We start from the raw sequence: 17,559 nt of genomic DNA, 5'->3' as shown, positions 1-17,559 counted from the left end.
TATTATATTTCTCTTTTTCTAATGGGTATGCTTTGATTATTATTAATATTTTTATAAAAACCTTTATTTTTATTTCATTTTTAATAATATTTTTATTATTATTTTTATTTTTATTTTCATATCTATTTTTGTTTTTATTTTTATCTACATTAATATTCAATTTCATTTATACATTTATATATATATATTTTTTTATATTTATTTTCATTTTTATTTTTATTTTTACTTTTATTTTTATATTTTCAATTCTTAGGGCATGATATAGGATATCTCTATGGTGGAATTTGCCTCTTAGTATATTACGATTCATGTGGTCACAAATAATCAAGGATGTGTGTTATTACCATTGATTGGTTAATTGAAGGTGAAACACATATAAGGCTCTCAAGAGCTCTCAAATGGATCTTAATATTTCCTCTGATGAAGTTACAATCTGTAATGAAATGTGTTAGGGTTACTATGACAATTACTAAATTGTTTTTTTTAATTTAACTACCTATTTGCTAAATTGGCTACTTGGATACTTTTCAAAATTGCCAATTGTGGATTCCGTGGAAGGACACAGGAGCCGCTATTACTGATCTAGCAAATGTTCTGAACAGGGAGAGCTTCGGAATTGACACACAGTATTTTTATACATCCTGATTGCTCAACACGATACAGACTCGGAATTTCATCAAGAGCTGCACACAAGGACGGCCTCACACATAGCTGAGAGCCGTGGACAACGTCCGCACCACGGCTCCAAGCCATCTGCCTGTATACAGATATGTCTGTCTCTGTTATATTATGGGATAATACGGATAACACGGATATTCCTACAGCTGTAACAGTGAATATATGCTATATCGATGCTGGTGTGGGAGCTGCATAATATAGATTATCACAGTGTACAGATGTTGAATTTACACGATGTTTGCTCATATATATTGATGAAAAAGTCTGAACGCTAATCCACATTATCTATATGTGAACTGCAGAACTGTAACATTTTCATCCAGATATTTGGATATCATCGATCACCTAATTGTGGCCCTTCATGCTCATATTTATATTTTTATTGCAAAACTAGCTACAACGGAGACAGCTGTCACATATATTTTTTGATGTAGTAGCGCTATCATCTGTGGGGTAGTATTATATACAAAGTGTCATTGTAGTAGTAAAGGTTATTCATATGTTTTAACAGAATAAATATATTTGTCAGATTATTTGTGACTGAGACCATATTTTTCTATTGTGACAGTTAGGTCTGTAGCGCTGCATTTCTTGTTTTTTACTTCACCTATAGCAAGCCGCATAGAGAATGATATTCTCACAGCTACTCGGATGCCCCCAGATCTTGTACTCAGAGTAGTAAGAGCTTATCTTTGTAACCAGATAGTGATGGGTTAAGGAGGCTGGGAGTAGTAGTACACCAGCAACATACACAGGAAAACCAGTACAGAGGCAAATTGTTGAGGGCAGGCAGCGAACAGAAATTTAAAGGTGAAGCCCAACAGTCAGGGTGGGCAGAGAGCAAGGAAGGTCCCATAACAAAGACAGGGGGTAGAGATGGGCAGCAGCCTAGGAGAATCCAGGAACATGTAGGCTCAAGCAACAGGTAGTTAATCAGCAGAAAAAAAAAATAGCAACACAGCAGGCTTTAAGAAATTGCAGAGCAAGGATGATATATCCAACAAGGAGGCTAAGCCATTGGGAGCAAGCCCACCCAACTGAGATTGGTGATTGCAGTCACATAACTGCAATCACAGAACAGTGAATCCCAGCTGTGACAGCCAGGACAAGAACAGTGTGAGCCGCTGCGAGCAGCATGGTGGTTCAGTGACTAGTTAAGCATCCTGACTGCTAGATGACATCCGAGACTGGAAGAGAGTGTTAGGACTCACTTCCGGTGCCTTGGGCATCCCGGCTGTCTCCATGATGACCGGGATGTCACTTCTGCCTCCTATGTCCCGGTTGCATGGGCGTATTATTTTATTTATGTATATATATTATCTTAGCAGGATAATGCCTTCTAGGGGAAATATTCCCCACATCTGAGAACCTTGTTTTAGAAGTTTTGCTTGTATTTCTACGCATATGTCTGTTACATGGGATAGCCTGATATGTTTTGGGAGGAGTCTCGCTGCACACTGCTCTGATTGGTTCTTCTCGCTACTTAAGGCAGTGAGGACAGAGCCTCACTGCCAGTTATAGCGCCCAGTGTAGCTAGGCTCCTGTTCCCTGTTTTCCTGCTCCTGTGCTGTGTTCTAGATCTGATTTCCCGTGTATGAACCCTGGCTTGTTTCTGGACCTTGTTGTATTGCCTGTGACCTCTGACCTCGGCTTGTTATCTGGATTCGTTGTCTGCTGCCGGCCCTTGACCCTTGCCTGGATTTCATTCTGCTGTTTACTACTACACACTATCCCTGTATTCTCCCCAGTCAGTGCTTATTTCACAACCCTACGTTTGTCTGTAGCCAAGTCTGTCCCCACCACTAGGGGCTCCAGTGAACAGCAGACTCCAGGTTTTGTTGTGCTGGCTGGAGGGGTTCCTAACAGAGAGCTAGTGTGAGCCATCGAGATTAGCACTGCAGCACATATCACATTGTCATGTTAGTAACACTGGAAACACCACTGACTGGTATTGACACAACTAAACAGGCAGGCGCAGAGTCTAAAGCAACACTGATGTTCTCTAGGGGCCTCTACAAGGAGATATGGGCTTGGCTGCTAGTGCAATGGAGTGATGAACAGGAATGGTCAAATAATCTGAGTCAAAGCCAGCGTAGTACATTGGGAGGATCCAGAAGGTAAGTCAGATCCAAACCAAAGGACAGAACCAGAACGAGCAAAGTGGTACCAAACAATAAACAAGGGAGAAGTCCAGGAAATGAGTCAAGTGTCTGCAGCCAAAATGTAGAATACAGGTACAGGTAACAGGAACGCTATAGCTGGTGAACCAATACTCTGGCACTACATAGGTGTCAGCGGGATCCTTAAATATAACAAAGTTGGCCCTTATAAGAGGAGAGCAGATTCAGCGGTTTTCTGACCGCTGACAGAGCCGAGAACGCGTGTACCGTTGTCAACTCTTTGAGGCTTTGGAGACCGTGGACATATCTCCTTGTCTTAATCTGTTTCATCAAAAGTAGAGCGCAATCTTGATCATCCAGTGAAAAAGTAGGGCTAATTTACTAACAATAAATGTATGCTGCATCATTTGTTCTAAGCAATATATCTCGAACAATCACACATTTGGTTTCTTTGTCTAATGTTTGCATATTATTATGATGTTAGTTAAGTAGCTCTTCCACATGATAAATTATTTTCTCAATGCTACATAATATACCTCATGCAATGTGCTATAATTAAACTTTTTGTCAATTACAGTTTTCACACAGGGCATTAATAAATAGCTGCTTTGTCTTGAGAGCTCAACATACAATACTGTGGGGGGTATTCAATTGTCAGCGAGGTTTTTCAAAGACCGCGTTAAGTAATTTTAACGCTGTTTTTTATAATTTTCGAGCGGGTTAACTTTACCCGCAATTCAATTCCATTTTAACGCTACTTTTTTTTCATGAAATGGTCCTCTCGCGGTCCAGTAGAAGGTCTATTGAAGGTATAGGGTGTTTGAGAGGCAACCGCATTAAAAGCTATTCACTTTTTTTTAACACGGCGCGTTAAACAGACAAATATGCTGTTTTATCTCGCACCTCTTTGGAGTGTGTTAAAAATAAAAAACCTCTGAAAAGTATTTGAAATCATGTAATAATGTGCTAAAAAGTTAAACTATGTTTATCACTAATGCCTAACATGTAAAAGTTGATTTTCTTGTGGAAAAGTAATGAAATTAAAAAAAAAAAGTTTAAATCACTAATTAATTATATTTATGTATTTTTTTGTACAAATATGAATGTAGTAATGTGTTTTGACATGGTGTAGATGACTCTATGGTAAAAAATAGTTCAATAAAAACCTATGCTAAAGAAAGTACTGTAATGTAGATATTATCAATGTGTAATGCAATCTAATGTTTGAAAATGTATGCAAAACCTTTTTTTTTGTGTTATACATGACCGCGTTAAAACTCCCCTTCACTCCCCTGAAAACTCGCAAACACAATGATTAACGCGCGGGGGCAGAGTTCCCTCTTTTTCAATTGAATTGCACGAGTTTTCTTGCTGCGCTAACTAAAAACGATCGCTATTGCAGTTAAAAACCCGTGGGAGATTTTTTTTTTGTTACGCTGCGGAAAAAAAAAAAACAACTAACGGACAATTGAATACCCTCCTGTATGTCATAAAGCAAACTTATACCACTATTGTAAATGTGTTTGGTATTAAATGTATGAGATACAGTAGAAATGTATAATATCATAAAACACATATTACCTGCAAAGTCTGTAGTCCTCCATATGCTGTAAATAGCAGTAGAAATCCAAAAGAAACGATTATAATATTCTTAAGATGTTTTATTTCCATTGCTTCTCCTCCAAATCAAACTGGATTGTTTGGTTGCTGTTAGATAAAAAGCCAAAACACTCAATTAACACAAGCCATGCAATTGGAAACAGTACAACTTTCAAGCTACTAGTACAAAGGTTACTGTTCACTTGAGAAATTCAAAGCTCTTCCAAGAGTTATATAAACTCTTAGTAGTTCACGTAAATAGCATTTTGATTGATGACTCAGTTTTGCATTTCTGAAAACATTAAACAATGTAATAATGACTTAGGGTTGGGCTCTAGTATTGAAATCCGGGTTATTAATAAACCAACTCTTCCACACATGACTTTCGTTAATGTGGTCACTTTGGTTTTGATTCCTAACAATTGTTTTCATTGCATGAACAGTTTCAGTATGATATTGCTTATTTTAAAAGGAAATGGCAACTAAATTATATTGAAATGTATACTATAAATGCTGTTTTGGTCCTTATATCTGATTAGGGAAGTATTATTACAGTTTCTACTCATACTTGGAAAAATATACTGAATACTTTAAAAATAAACTCAAAAATTAAACATAAACTATTGCATAAGGTTTAGCCATGTATGGACATTTTTAATGGAATACTCCTTTTCAGGTAGTGTGATTAGTTTATAGCAAATCCACAGGCTGGTTAGTGCACTAACTTCTATATGCAGAGATTTTCCCGGGGGAATTTTGGTGTACCCAGATCATGCCACAGCCTTTGGATTTATTTAGGTTTCTCAATTGAGGAGTTAATAATGGTCTGGAGCCCAACAAGCTCCACCACAATATACACCACATTGACTAATTCTATATCTTAGAGCCTGATTAGGGGTTGGTTTATCTGCTAGTGTATAACAGTATGTGGAGCTTAGTTATTACCTGGCAGATAGGACTTCTTTGTTTAGAATCATAGGTACTCTACAGAGATCCACAAAAATCTAAGAATGACCATTCAGACACACTGTATGTAGAAATCTTATACGAAGCCCGTACTGTATATCTAGGACAAAGCCCCAGTCTGCTTTGTAAAGTAATAATCTGCATGACTAAGCCTATTAATATAATTTTGCTTACTGCAAATTGCTGCAAACTGGAGGCCTGCAACCTGGAAACCTTTTTTTTATCCTAATGAATCAAAAAAAATAAGTAAGCATTCAAAAAAGGTCCATTTTCCTGCACACTCTCGAAAGATTTCTACTGCACCAATTCTGGGGGTCTCATCCCAGAGTGTTTAGGTTATACCCACCGTGATGGAAGGCAGAAGTCACCAGGAGGGAAAAAATTAAGCTGTGGCACCAGAATTTATGGAAAAGGCTGTATTTAAAAGAAGAAATTGGAGCCATCAGTGAGCTCTGCTGTGTGGTGTGAGGCATAAAGTCAAGCTCTAAATACAATTCTTAGAAATAGACAGCACTAAATGAACCAGATCACAGTCATATATAGATACAAAATTAGCCTGAAAATTCCTAAAAGTGTACTAACTCACAGTATATATATATTGAACTAAAGTCCAACACTGGAGCTAAGAATATTGTGTTCAGCATTTGGTATACCACAATACTATTGCACAAAAATTTGTATTCCTTTCCAGATATCACTGATCAAATATAAGATCTATTTTAAACAATCCATCAATTTTTCTGCCCTTCTGATATCCTCTGGATGTAATGTCTGCAACCTAAACACCCAGAGGACCTCCCTTCAACACAATCACTATACAGCCTGTCCTTGTTCATACTTTTTATTGTGTTCAACTCCTAAGATTGGGTTCTTTAGAAAAATAAAAAAGCCTGGAGACATTATGGGCTTGATTCATCATGTTTTTTAAAAAACGCATGTAATTTGTGCATACTGCATTCGTATTCAAGGATGAGCGCACATAAGCAAAACATTCCTTGATGAATACGGTAGTTACTCACGCGACGTAAAATCAAACGCACGTGTCATTGCATTTTTATTTGCTCCTCTATGTGAATTGCAAGCAAAGGCATTTTACTGCATTACATACTTCTTATTCCTTACTCCTGATTCACAGAGGAGCACACAGATGTACAATTCCTTCATCACCTTCTGTTAGGACCACGGATATGTGATAAGTTTTTAGAACCTGTCTAGTAGAGGTCTTCACCTTGAACAGCCACCTTTCCCATAGTATGGTAGTAGAAACTTATCAGGATAATCACAGTGCAGGGTAAGGAACCGGAATACTGGAGGCAGAAACCAGGGACAGTTCTAGATTGTGAGTCTGTAGCAAGCAGGAAAGTCAATAAACTTGCCGAAGGTCAGGGCAGGTAGCAAACACGGAGATTCCAGAGAACAGAAAAACAGGTCAAATGGCACAGGCAAACAAGCAGGTTCCAGGAAATAGGCCAAGGTCTCAACAGGGAGATCAGGTCACAGATAGCCAAGTTTCTAGAAGGTGCTTGGTAGCAGGTCAGCAACACGTGTAACACAAGCGCTATAACCAGCAGGGAGGCTAAGCCCTCCCTGCCTTATATACTAATGACAGCCAATAGACAGCCAGAGTAAAGACTCCTCCCATATTCCCAGGAAGGTAAAAAAACTAATTACCTCAGGAGGTAGGTAATTAGTGAATTAATTAATACATCTGCGTCTGCGCCCGGCTGCCAATGCCGTTGCCACGGTGACGGCCGAGACAATCGAACAGGCCATGGGAGCCGCGACGCCAGAGGAAGTGAGCTGCATAAAACCTTCATTCACCTTATTATTCCTAAACACTCATGCTTCATGACAATTACTGCATATTAACCCTTTATATACATTACTGCGTCAACCTGCACTATTCCATGATATCCTATAGACTGTAAGCTTGAGAGCAGGGCCCTCTTACCTTTTTGTCTTTCTGTATTATCCAGTATTGTTTTATTACTGTGTTGTTTCCATTTGTAAAGCACTACGGAATTTTCTGACGCTATATAAATAAATGTTTATGATGATGTTGATGATGATATCGAAAAATCCTTTAGAATATACCTTAATCACAGTAGTACACATTTCCTTGCAAAAATAAAGCACACACACACACAAAGGTTTTTTTTAAATAAAAAACTTTTTTATGGCAAAAACAAACATAAGAAAAAAATCCACTATAGTGCTTTCCCAGTAACTCAAGGTATTTTGTCATTTCTTATCTTTTTTTCTAATTTTTTTAATTTTTCTAATAAGATTATATTTGCATTGGGGAGGTTCTTCTGCTCCTGGAATAAAACAAAACACAATATTTTAACCTCACAACATTTTGTAAACAATCCATCAATATGTGCATAAATTTCTATGCATTTTTCCAGCTGTGCAAAGTTCAGAGGTATTACATTAATAGAAACCTTCTGAAATATTCATCTCTGTGTGAACATAGCACTAACCAGAGGACTGAATTGTGGAGGCACATACATACATATATATATTTTTTATTTTTTTTGGGGGGGGGGTGGAAGGTTTACAGCAAACACTGTCCATGAAGTCAGATAACTGTAGAATAGTAATCTCTGCCTCGGTAAAGAAACATTTAGTAAAGAAAGTATTTCTGATGTCTACACATTTATGCTGCAAAACAATGAAATAATTTACTACAGTATTATAAAATCAAGATACTTACATTCTTTTTCATGGGCTTGGGATGGGATCCCTGCCTCCTCCACTTGTGGATCCTGGACCTCCTTCATTGGATACTAGCTAATAATAAGGGGTTCCAGCCAGGACTCTTCTTGGTCTTCCTCCAGGTGTGGTGAAAGAGGTTCCTCCAATGGTGGAGAAAGGGGCTATCCTGGGATGAGGAAAGGGTGGTTTCTGGGGTGGGGAAAGGGCCTTTTCATGGGTTTCCTCCAGGAGCTCCTCCTGGACCCCTCCCTGGCCTGTTGTTGATGGCAGCAGAGGAGGCAGCATTTATTGCAAAAAATATGACACATAAGTTGTTTTTTTTTATCATTTTTATTTATGAGATTGACAACACAAAAAAGCACATTGGTTACACTGAGCACAAAAACATACAAAGTGTTTACAAGCGTAGAAATATACTGGTATAATTGACAACTTATATGTTCCAATGGCAAGTGTCAAAGACTTTTTGGATTGTTAGCATTTAAGGAACAGGTAAATACATAGATGAGCACAAGAACGCAGGCCAGCACCCCTTCCTCCTCTCTAAAACCAACTATTCAGAGGACAATTTGTTCAATCGGCGGATTCCCGACACACATTCGTAGCTTATACCATTCTGTAATATGAAAGCTCCACACTTGTGTACGTATAACTTGCGGTAAAAGACCTATCAAGTTTCCCAGGTGTTAAAAAAATATTCAACTCTGCTTTCTTTTTGTAAAGAGGTTTCAATCCAATCCATACGGAAAACATTGTAGAGTTTTTGTCAAAAAGTGAGAATGTAGGTGGTTCTTTCTGAGCCCAGACCTGCAGAATACTCTTCCTTGCTGCCGCCGATATAGCAAGCAATAATTTTCTACATCCCTTGGTCACCTAAATTTCTGCTGGCAATATTCCAAAGATTGCCCACTCTGGGGAGAGTGGGACATAGTTTATTAAATGGGCGAGTGAGTATATCCAGATCTGGACCCAGAAACATTTTCTATGAGGGCAATCCCAAAAACAATGTGTTAGATCTGCCTGATGCTTTCCACATTTTGGGCATTTGATTGTCTCCCATGCCTATTTGATAACGTCTGAATGGAGAGAGATAGGCTCTATGGAAGATTTTTATGAACATCTCTTAATAAGTCATAGCTGGAATTAAGCGCAACTGTTTTGACAAGGCTTTCAGAAGAAAGTCTGGGGTCATGGAAGGGAATCATTCCTGCCATTTGGCGATGCCTGTCTTAGAATTACTATAATCAAACCGATGATGTAGGATAGAATAATGTTGTGAAATAGCTTGATGTAACGGTACCAGCTTAGACAAAATTGGGTCTAGTGGGTTATCCCAATCTAATGGGGAGAACTTGTTTAAGACAGTTTTAATATAATGTTGACATTGAAAGTAGGCCAAATTATGGGCACGAATGGGGGGGAACGAAGAAGAGGCTTGATCATGAGACATGGGTTTACGAGACACCTTGTCAATTAGTGGACCAATTGTTGAGATTCCCAATTTTTCCCACAATGTAAAAGGATAGGAAGCCATGCACTCTTGGAATTCAGGGTTATGTAGTAATGGGAGATATAGCGAAGCATGTGGGTTTAATTTGAATTGCCTACAAAGTTGATGCCATAGCTTATAGGTAGTAATGAGGATTGGATTATCACTAATCAGGTCCGGTAATTCCTGTTTACGCATGTGAATAATGCACGGAGGTCTATTCCCGGAAGGAAGTTTTGATCAAGTGTGGGATAGGTATATGTGGATGTATTATGAATCCAATCTCTAAGATGTTTCAGTTGGGCCACCTGGTTGTATTGAGCCACATTTGTTAGATTGAAGCCTCCCCTCTCTCTTGGTTACTGTAATTTTATGAGTCCAATTCGGGCCTTCTTTGAGTTCCAAATAAATTTACGGAAAATCAAGTTTATTTTTGATGAGTCTGAGTTTGTTAAAAGTAGAGGGAGTATCTGCAAAGGGTATAGCAGTCTCGGAAAGTAATCCTTTTTATTACATTAATCCGGCCACCCATAGACAGATTTAATCTACATCACCTATTTATTTCTCGTTCAGTTTCCAGAATTGTCTTAGTAATATTTGAGTGATAGAGTAGATGAATTTTTTTCGGGAGACAAATGCCTAAATATGTCATAGAGGACTTCATCCAAATAATAGTGATATCATGTGCCCACATTGGTTTAGTAACTTCTTTTGAGAGATAAATGGCTGATGATTTTTCAAAATTAACTCTAAAACCAGAGACCTGACCAAACTCGGCAATACGAGCCATCAGTGGACGAAGGGAGTATTTTAGATTAGAAATGTAGACCAATACATCATCAGCAAAGGCTGATAGTTTTATCTCCAGAGTACTAATTTTAATGCCCTCAAGGAGACTCCAACTCTGCAAGACTCTGAGCATGGGATCCAGAACTAAGTTGAAAAGTAGAGGGGAAAGAGGACACCCCTGGCGTGTCCCCCGGGACATTGTTATAGCTGGACTTTTGAGATCATTAATCAGTTGTGATGTGCTGGGGGAAGTATAGAAGAAGGCCATTAAGGCCTTAAAGTCATTATCAAAGCGTCTTAATGAGAGAATCTCATGAAGATATGGCCAGGACACCGTGTCAAATGCTTTCTGCGCATCAAGACTTAATAGCATATTTGTGGAAGGGGTTTTTGTAGAAGCTATTATTGCCGAAATTGCAGAGCCAACATCCTTGACCGAATGACGTCCATTGACAAATCCTAATTGGTGAGAAGTTAACAAATGGGGAGGAGTAAACTTTAAAGTCTGTTAGCCAATATTTTGGCCAGTAGTTTATAGTCTATATTAAGGAGAGTGATTGGACGATAAGAGCCTTCCTCCTGAGAATCTTTCCCAGGTTTGGGTATGAGGATTGTGTGAGCACTATTAAAATAAGGGTAAGACGGACGTTCTCTGCGAAGTTTGCAAAAAAGTTCAGTCAAAATTGGCTGTATTTCTCCACACAGGGATTTATAATATTCAGCCCTAAGGCCATCAGGACCAGGGGCTTTGTGTAGTTTCAATCCGTTGATTGCTAAATCTACCTCTTGAGATGTAAGAACTCCTGCAAGGATCTCCCTCTGATCAGGTGTTAATGAGGGGAGTTTTGCTTCTCCTAGTAATCTAAACATCAATTGTTGATCTAGCGGGGTACCTGTGTATAAGGTTGAGTAATATTTATGAAATTCCATCAGAATCTCCTCTGAACTAGTGAGTAAACCCTTAGGAGAGTTTGCTGTAATTGCCACTATGTGTCCTCTACGTTTATGGGGTTTAGTCATATTTGCCAGTAATTTACCAGCCTTGTTACCCCATCTGAAGTACTTGTTTTTTGTATAATCAATTTGTTGTTTAGCCTGACATGTTAAAAAGCTTTCCAATAATTGTCGCGCTTCTCTATGTGTCACTAGGGATATTCTACTGTTTGTAGTAGAATATGGCGGTCGTAAGAGTCCGCCGAGGCCTTATGTAAAGCTTCGTAAGTTTCTTTTGACTTTTTACGGTGATTTGAGACGTATGCAATTATTCTTACCCGCATGACCGCTTTTGAAGCCTCCCAAAAAAGAATAGGATTTTCCCAGTGGTCTATATTATCGTCCAAGTATTCTGCCCATGCATTAGTCAAAATTGTTGGAAATGCTCAGAGCCATGCAGATACGAAGGAAATCTCCAAATACGAGTTTTCTGACCCGAACAGGGTAGTTGAATAACAACTGAGACTATCGCATGATCCAAAATGACTATATCGTCTATGTCCACTCGCCTGACTAGGGGCATTAATTGGTCTGCCACAAGTATGTAGTCAATTCTGGAAAATGAGCCATGTACACTAGAATAATATGAATATGAAGGATCTGACGGATTGAGTAGGCGCCATGGATCCACTACACCACATTCCACCGCCAGACCTGAGAAATAATTGGGATCAGAAGTTCTAATCAAGTTTGTTTTCCCTGATCTATCTAACTTTGGATTTGGTACCGAGTTAAAGTCTCCTGCTATAATGAGATTAGGGGGTAAATGTATCAATATGCGGGTTCTTCAACACCCGCGTGTTCAGCCTCTTCCGCGATTAAATTTCAAGCGGCGCTGCATTGTAAAGGGAAGTTAACCCTTTACAATGCAGCGCCGCTTGAAATTTAATCGCGGAAGAGGCTGAACACGCGGGTGTTGAAGAACCCGCATATTGATACATTTACCCTAAGGTGTGTCTTTTTGCATTAAAATTTGCTTAATGGAACGTAAAAAAAAATCCTGTTGAGCCGTATTTGGAGCATAAATATTTAGTAGTGTAAATTTTGTATCATTAATTTGGATGTGAACTAGCAAAAATCTACCATTTGGGTCAATTATCATTTCCTGGATGGTGTATTGAAGGTGGCTTGCCAATATAATAGCAACACCTCTAGATTTTGAGGCAGTGATACAATCACCTATCCATCCTGCTCATAGGGCAAGGCCTTCTGAATCTTTCCAGTGCCTCTCCTGTAAAAATGCTATATCTGTATGTAAGCGTTTAAGATGTGTTATTACTTTCTTACGTTTAATTGGGGTAATTAGGCCTCCTACATTCCATGATAGCATATTTAGCGTTTGTGGGGGCAAAGGGGAAGGAGGTTTAGGACCTAAAGATTGCATGACTTAACCCACTCCCCGTGGGGGATCAGAGTGAAGGGTGCTGACCGTGCGTCCCTGCAAACAATGCGCAACACTTTGGATAGCAAATAACATTGTGTTTAAGTAATGTGAATCAAAAACAGTAAATTTGTACAATCTCAATACATTTTCAAACATTTTCCTAACCAAATCTAAACATAATTGACCTCTGGAGATATTACCAGAGATCAAAATAAACTTTTTCATACAAGTTATTGTAACCTTAAATCACAGAGAGTTTGTTTTCTTTTTTTAATTTTTTTTTATTTTATATCACTGAGTAATCATCATGTGAGTAAATCTCTCAAACCAACTTTTTATGCTATACATTTATAATCAAGTTTAAAACCTTTATGACAAGCTATTTCCTCAAGGTGGTGTACGAGGTAGCGAACGGGCATGACCTGTGTTTCCAGAAGGCGAGGCGGTCATTTTTAAATGACGTTTGGCCACAGACAGATCCTCAAAGAATACATTCTCTATTACCCTTAACTTTGATGGGTAGAGAAGCGCAAAGCGCTTGTTATTATCCGCTAAGAATTTACAAGTCTAAGTGAATTCCTTGCGCTTTTGTGTGAGCGTGACCGAGTAGTCCTGAAAGATTAAAATTTTATCACTATCTATGACCAGTTCTTTCTTACGTCTATAAGCTATTAGAATTTTTTCTTTTTCTGTATAGTCTAGGAATCTGGCTATTACAGGTCGAGGACGACCACTTTGGCCCTCTCTCATTTGGCCCAGACGATGTGCCCTTTCAATGCGAGGGGAATCAATCTCGTCCTGAAGGCTAAGGCCAGTGACAACATCCTGACTTAAGAACGAAATTAACTCAGGGCCCTTGATTGTTTCTGGGATGCCAATAAAGCGCAGATTGTTTCTCCTGTTGTGATTCTCCAAGTCGTCAAATTTATCTTGGAATTGAGACATTTGTTGAGCTTGTTTTTCAGAATTATTCTGTAATTGTAAATTTGTGTCTTCAACATCACTTGTGCGCTGCTCCAGAGTTTCAATTCTGGCTGTATTTTCTGAAATCTTCAGAACAGCAGCATCAAGCGAGGCCTGAAGTGATTCAAATTTTTTTGTCAATAATTGGGAGTAAGATATTTAAAATTATCTGGGCCGTTTCAGACCCTGGCTCCCCAGTGGGTATTTGTTAGGGTAGCTGGTCACCTTCCCCCAAGACCCCCGATGAGAGGGGCGAGGAAGAAGGGGAGGCCTTCCTATCAGCTATTGATTTACCTCGACCTGGTCTTGCTTGATCTGGTTTTGTATTCGCACGCTTAGATATGGTTTAGTTACAATATTTTTCCATATCCAAAACGTCACTACTTTTCTGGGGATTTTTTAGTATAAATTTGACAACACAGATATTTAGTCAAGTCAAACTCAAAGAGAAAAAAGAGAAAAAGAATGCGATGACTATGTTTATATTATGAACTCTCTCTAAAATAAGTTTTGATTACATTTTATCACTAGCTCTAGACCTTCCCTACCATGACAAGTGTTCTGTCGCTTGTTTTATGACCCGCTATCTCTTTTATGTTTTTATTATTTAGTTTTTTTTGTTTTTTGTTTTTTTTTAGAAGAGACTAAGTATAAACTGTTAAATATCTCCCAGGTTAATAGAACATACACATGTGTTCCTGCTTTTGGTACTTTGATAACGCAAATCACATTTAACAAATTTACTTTTAGTGAATTTACATCTAAAACAACAGGATGTATTGTCAAAAATACAAAATGATTAGATTAATTCTGATATATTAAGTGAATGCATATATAGCAATAGATAGCAGAGCAAATGTCCAAGCAAAACCTTATAGTCTAAATGGCGTTGTTCAGGGAAGAGTCTATTCTTTGCCGCCTCTCGCTTTGGATCAGCCCGACAGCCAAATTATCCCAATGCTCCGACTGGAACCAGTCGATCTCTTGGACCGGGGTAAGTAACAGTGAGGGTAAATCATATGGAACCAATCGACAGGTTAGTGATCCCACTATATGTCAGATGGTTTGCCTTCGGATTCACCACCATCAGACTGTCCCGAACGAAGTTAGCTCCTGTCTTCGCACACAACGGCACTCCACGAACGGCAGATCCTTCGACACCAATACCTCTCAGCTATCGAACAGCCCCTTCAGACCGTCGCAGAGCTGCGTCCACTCTCCACCAGGCGGGTTTCCCCGAGCGGTAGGTCGTCTCAAAGTTTATACGGCGCTTGGTGATTTTGTCAACTGGTCCTGATCTTGACCCTTTAGATTCACACAGGATAGATTTTCCTCAACGGCTCTTTACTCTTTGGCCTGTAAGCATGAGAGTGATTGTCTGGTGCAAGTACTGTCACGTGCGTCGCGGCCTTCAGAAGCCCCAGCCAGGCACTATTTTCCGCCTCTAATTATTGGCTCCCCGTGAGAAGGTATGTAAAGAGGGGGTACCTTGAATCTTGCGGAAAGCGTCCAGTCCGAATGGCAGCCAATTTCACGGCTTCTTAGGTAGATTCAGGTATGACTCTGACCGAGCACTGGAAGTACTTTGGCGTGAGTTGGTCAGCTTAAACATATATTGCAATATGTGGAACTAACATTCCCTGTTTTTAATATAGAACAGTACTTGATATAGCTTTAATTATGTGTTTGGAGAGTGCAGAGTATCCCTGTTTTCGAGTACTGGAAGCAGCCAGGCGAGAAGCATGTGAGTAGGCCCGAATTCAGGGCCGAACCCCAGGGAAGTGGCTACATCTCTCCAGAAAGTATAATAAGACACTTTGGCTTATATCCAAGAAGGACCTCTGCTTTAACGAAGCAGTTTTTCCTCGTTAAACCTTCCCTTTAACAGGGAAGATGTAATTCGATTTTCTCGAGTTCTGGAGAGACTGTTTAAAACGCGGCCATCTTGGCGAACCGCCCACCGGAAGTACTTCACACGTAAGTTTTTTAATTCTCTCTCTTCTACATAGATAGAAACATAGACAGCATGGTAGGTTTCAGTGTTTATTATCAAATACCACACATGGAGCATTACTCCACCATTCACCAAATACATACACCTCTACAGATTTTGCATGAGAATCTTGACGTAGGAGGTTTGTTAAAACTTCAGAATCCTAAAGTGAATGTGATCACATACTGATACTGAGACATCACTATTACATAGCAGGCCTTGTACTTTGTGATGAAGGTTATTACAAGCCATATTAACTAAATTGGCCAGATCAAACTATAATCATATGAATTCATTTCATGTTGTGAACTTACGCCTTGCAATCTCACTTCTGACTTCAGCAAAGAGCTGCAGTTGCCACTTTCTTTGGTCACTTCAGCGATGCTGCTACTGGACTATGTAGCATCTGCTCCTATGCCGAAGGTCCATCTTTGCAGCCGTGTAGAATGCACTTTTCTGCTTGTTACTAGTGTAACGAGCTGTGTGACCCAAGCAATGGTTCATTACTCTCAATTCTTGTGAAGCTAGCAGCCCACATGTTTGCAAGTGAAAGAGAAATTTGTCCTGTACATACACACTGTACAAATAAATATATACATACTGTACAAGTATATATATTTATATATATATATATATATATGTATATATATATATATATATATATATATATATATATATATATATATATATACTTTCTAAATAAACATATATATATATATATATATATATATATATATATATATATATATGAGGGCAACATGTTTCTATGTCCAATAAGAGGTGGAGATTCTAGTGCAGCTGGTGGTGGACAGACTGTATCATATCAACAGCTATCCACCCCAGTGAAGCACTGCATTTGGGAAAACATCATGGAGCAGGTCAGTGAGATGGCTCCTATTCGAATGTCTGTGACTGAGGTCATGAAATGGTAAGTGAACGATCGTTATTTTATTTTTGGAGGTAATTATATTGTGCTCTGAATACAGTACAAAAATGTCCACCTTCTTTCAATATTATGAAACACACAAATGTTATGCCAGGCATGGGAATACCAAACCCAAAATCTTTTCTAATTATAGCAAACCTTTGCAAGCTTAAATTGTGACCTTTTTAAAGTGCAAAAAAATATTTGATGGCTGTATAGCATCTGTGATTATATTGTGAGCTTTAGGCCAAATAGAATTTACATTTATATCTATATGTTTATGTAAAGTATTTTGAACTTCTTTTCGCCAGTACACATTTCAACTTTCTTTACTTTGAACATTTCACACAGGTGGTAGGGCTTTAAATGTTGTTTTAAAGGCAAACTTTGAGACCACTAGACATCTGTCTTTTGCTGTGCACTGCACTGGTCTGCATAGATGATCAATTGGCTCAAGTCATTCATCAGTTAATATATGCAAGCAATACATCTTTGGAATACAAAGTGGATCAAATTGCAAACACAATTAGCATAATCCATACAACTTTGGACAGATTGACCAAAGCCATTTTTTATTTAGTTTGCCGTCCACCTGTTTACTCTTCTCCCGCTGAGGCACGTTTGAACCGTCCAAACCCTATGGTACCTTTTTACCCTTCCGACCCTGTGCCACATGTTTTCCCTCCTGCCCCTGTGCTACATTTAGCCCCACATGTGCCTGTGCCACATTTTTACTCTCCTTCCTCTGTGCCACATGTTGCCCCTCCTGACTCTGTGCCACATGTTTACTCTTCTTCCCCTGTGCTACTTACTCCCTGGTGCCACTGTGCCACACGTTGCTCCTCCTGTCCATGTGCCACATGTCGCCCCTCCTGCCCCTGTGTCACATGTTTACTCTCCATCTGCTGTGCGACATATTTACCCTCCTTCCAATTTTCCACA

General features: G+C 39.0%; 1 protein-coding gene across 1 annotated transcript in view; it reads right to left on the bottom strand.

Annotated features, from left to right (window-relative positions):
* The window catches only part of LOC142144514 (protein unc-93 homolog A-like), a 53,844-nt gene extending 49,012 nt beyond the window's left edge, over positions 1-4,832 (bottom strand). The window contains exon 1 of the mRNA XM_075203488.1: positions 4,380-4,832. Coding sequence (XP_075059589.1) covers positions 4,380-4,469 — 90 coding nt within the window. The 5' untranslated portion in view covers positions 4,470-4,832. The remainder of the gene's footprint in view (positions 1-4,379) is intronic.
* Positions 4,833-17,559: the final 12,727 nt, after the last annotated feature.

This window comes from Mixophyes fleayi, chromosome 3 (genome assembly GCF_038048845.1).
Source record: "Mixophyes fleayi isolate aMixFle1 chromosome 3, aMixFle1.hap1, whole genome shotgun sequence".
NCBI classification, from domain to species: Eukaryota; Metazoa; Chordata; class Amphibia; order Anura; family Limnodynastidae; genus Mixophyes; species Mixophyes fleayi.
Note: the sequence above shows the minus strand (reverse complement) of the source record. Positions and strands in the feature narration are given on the sequence as shown.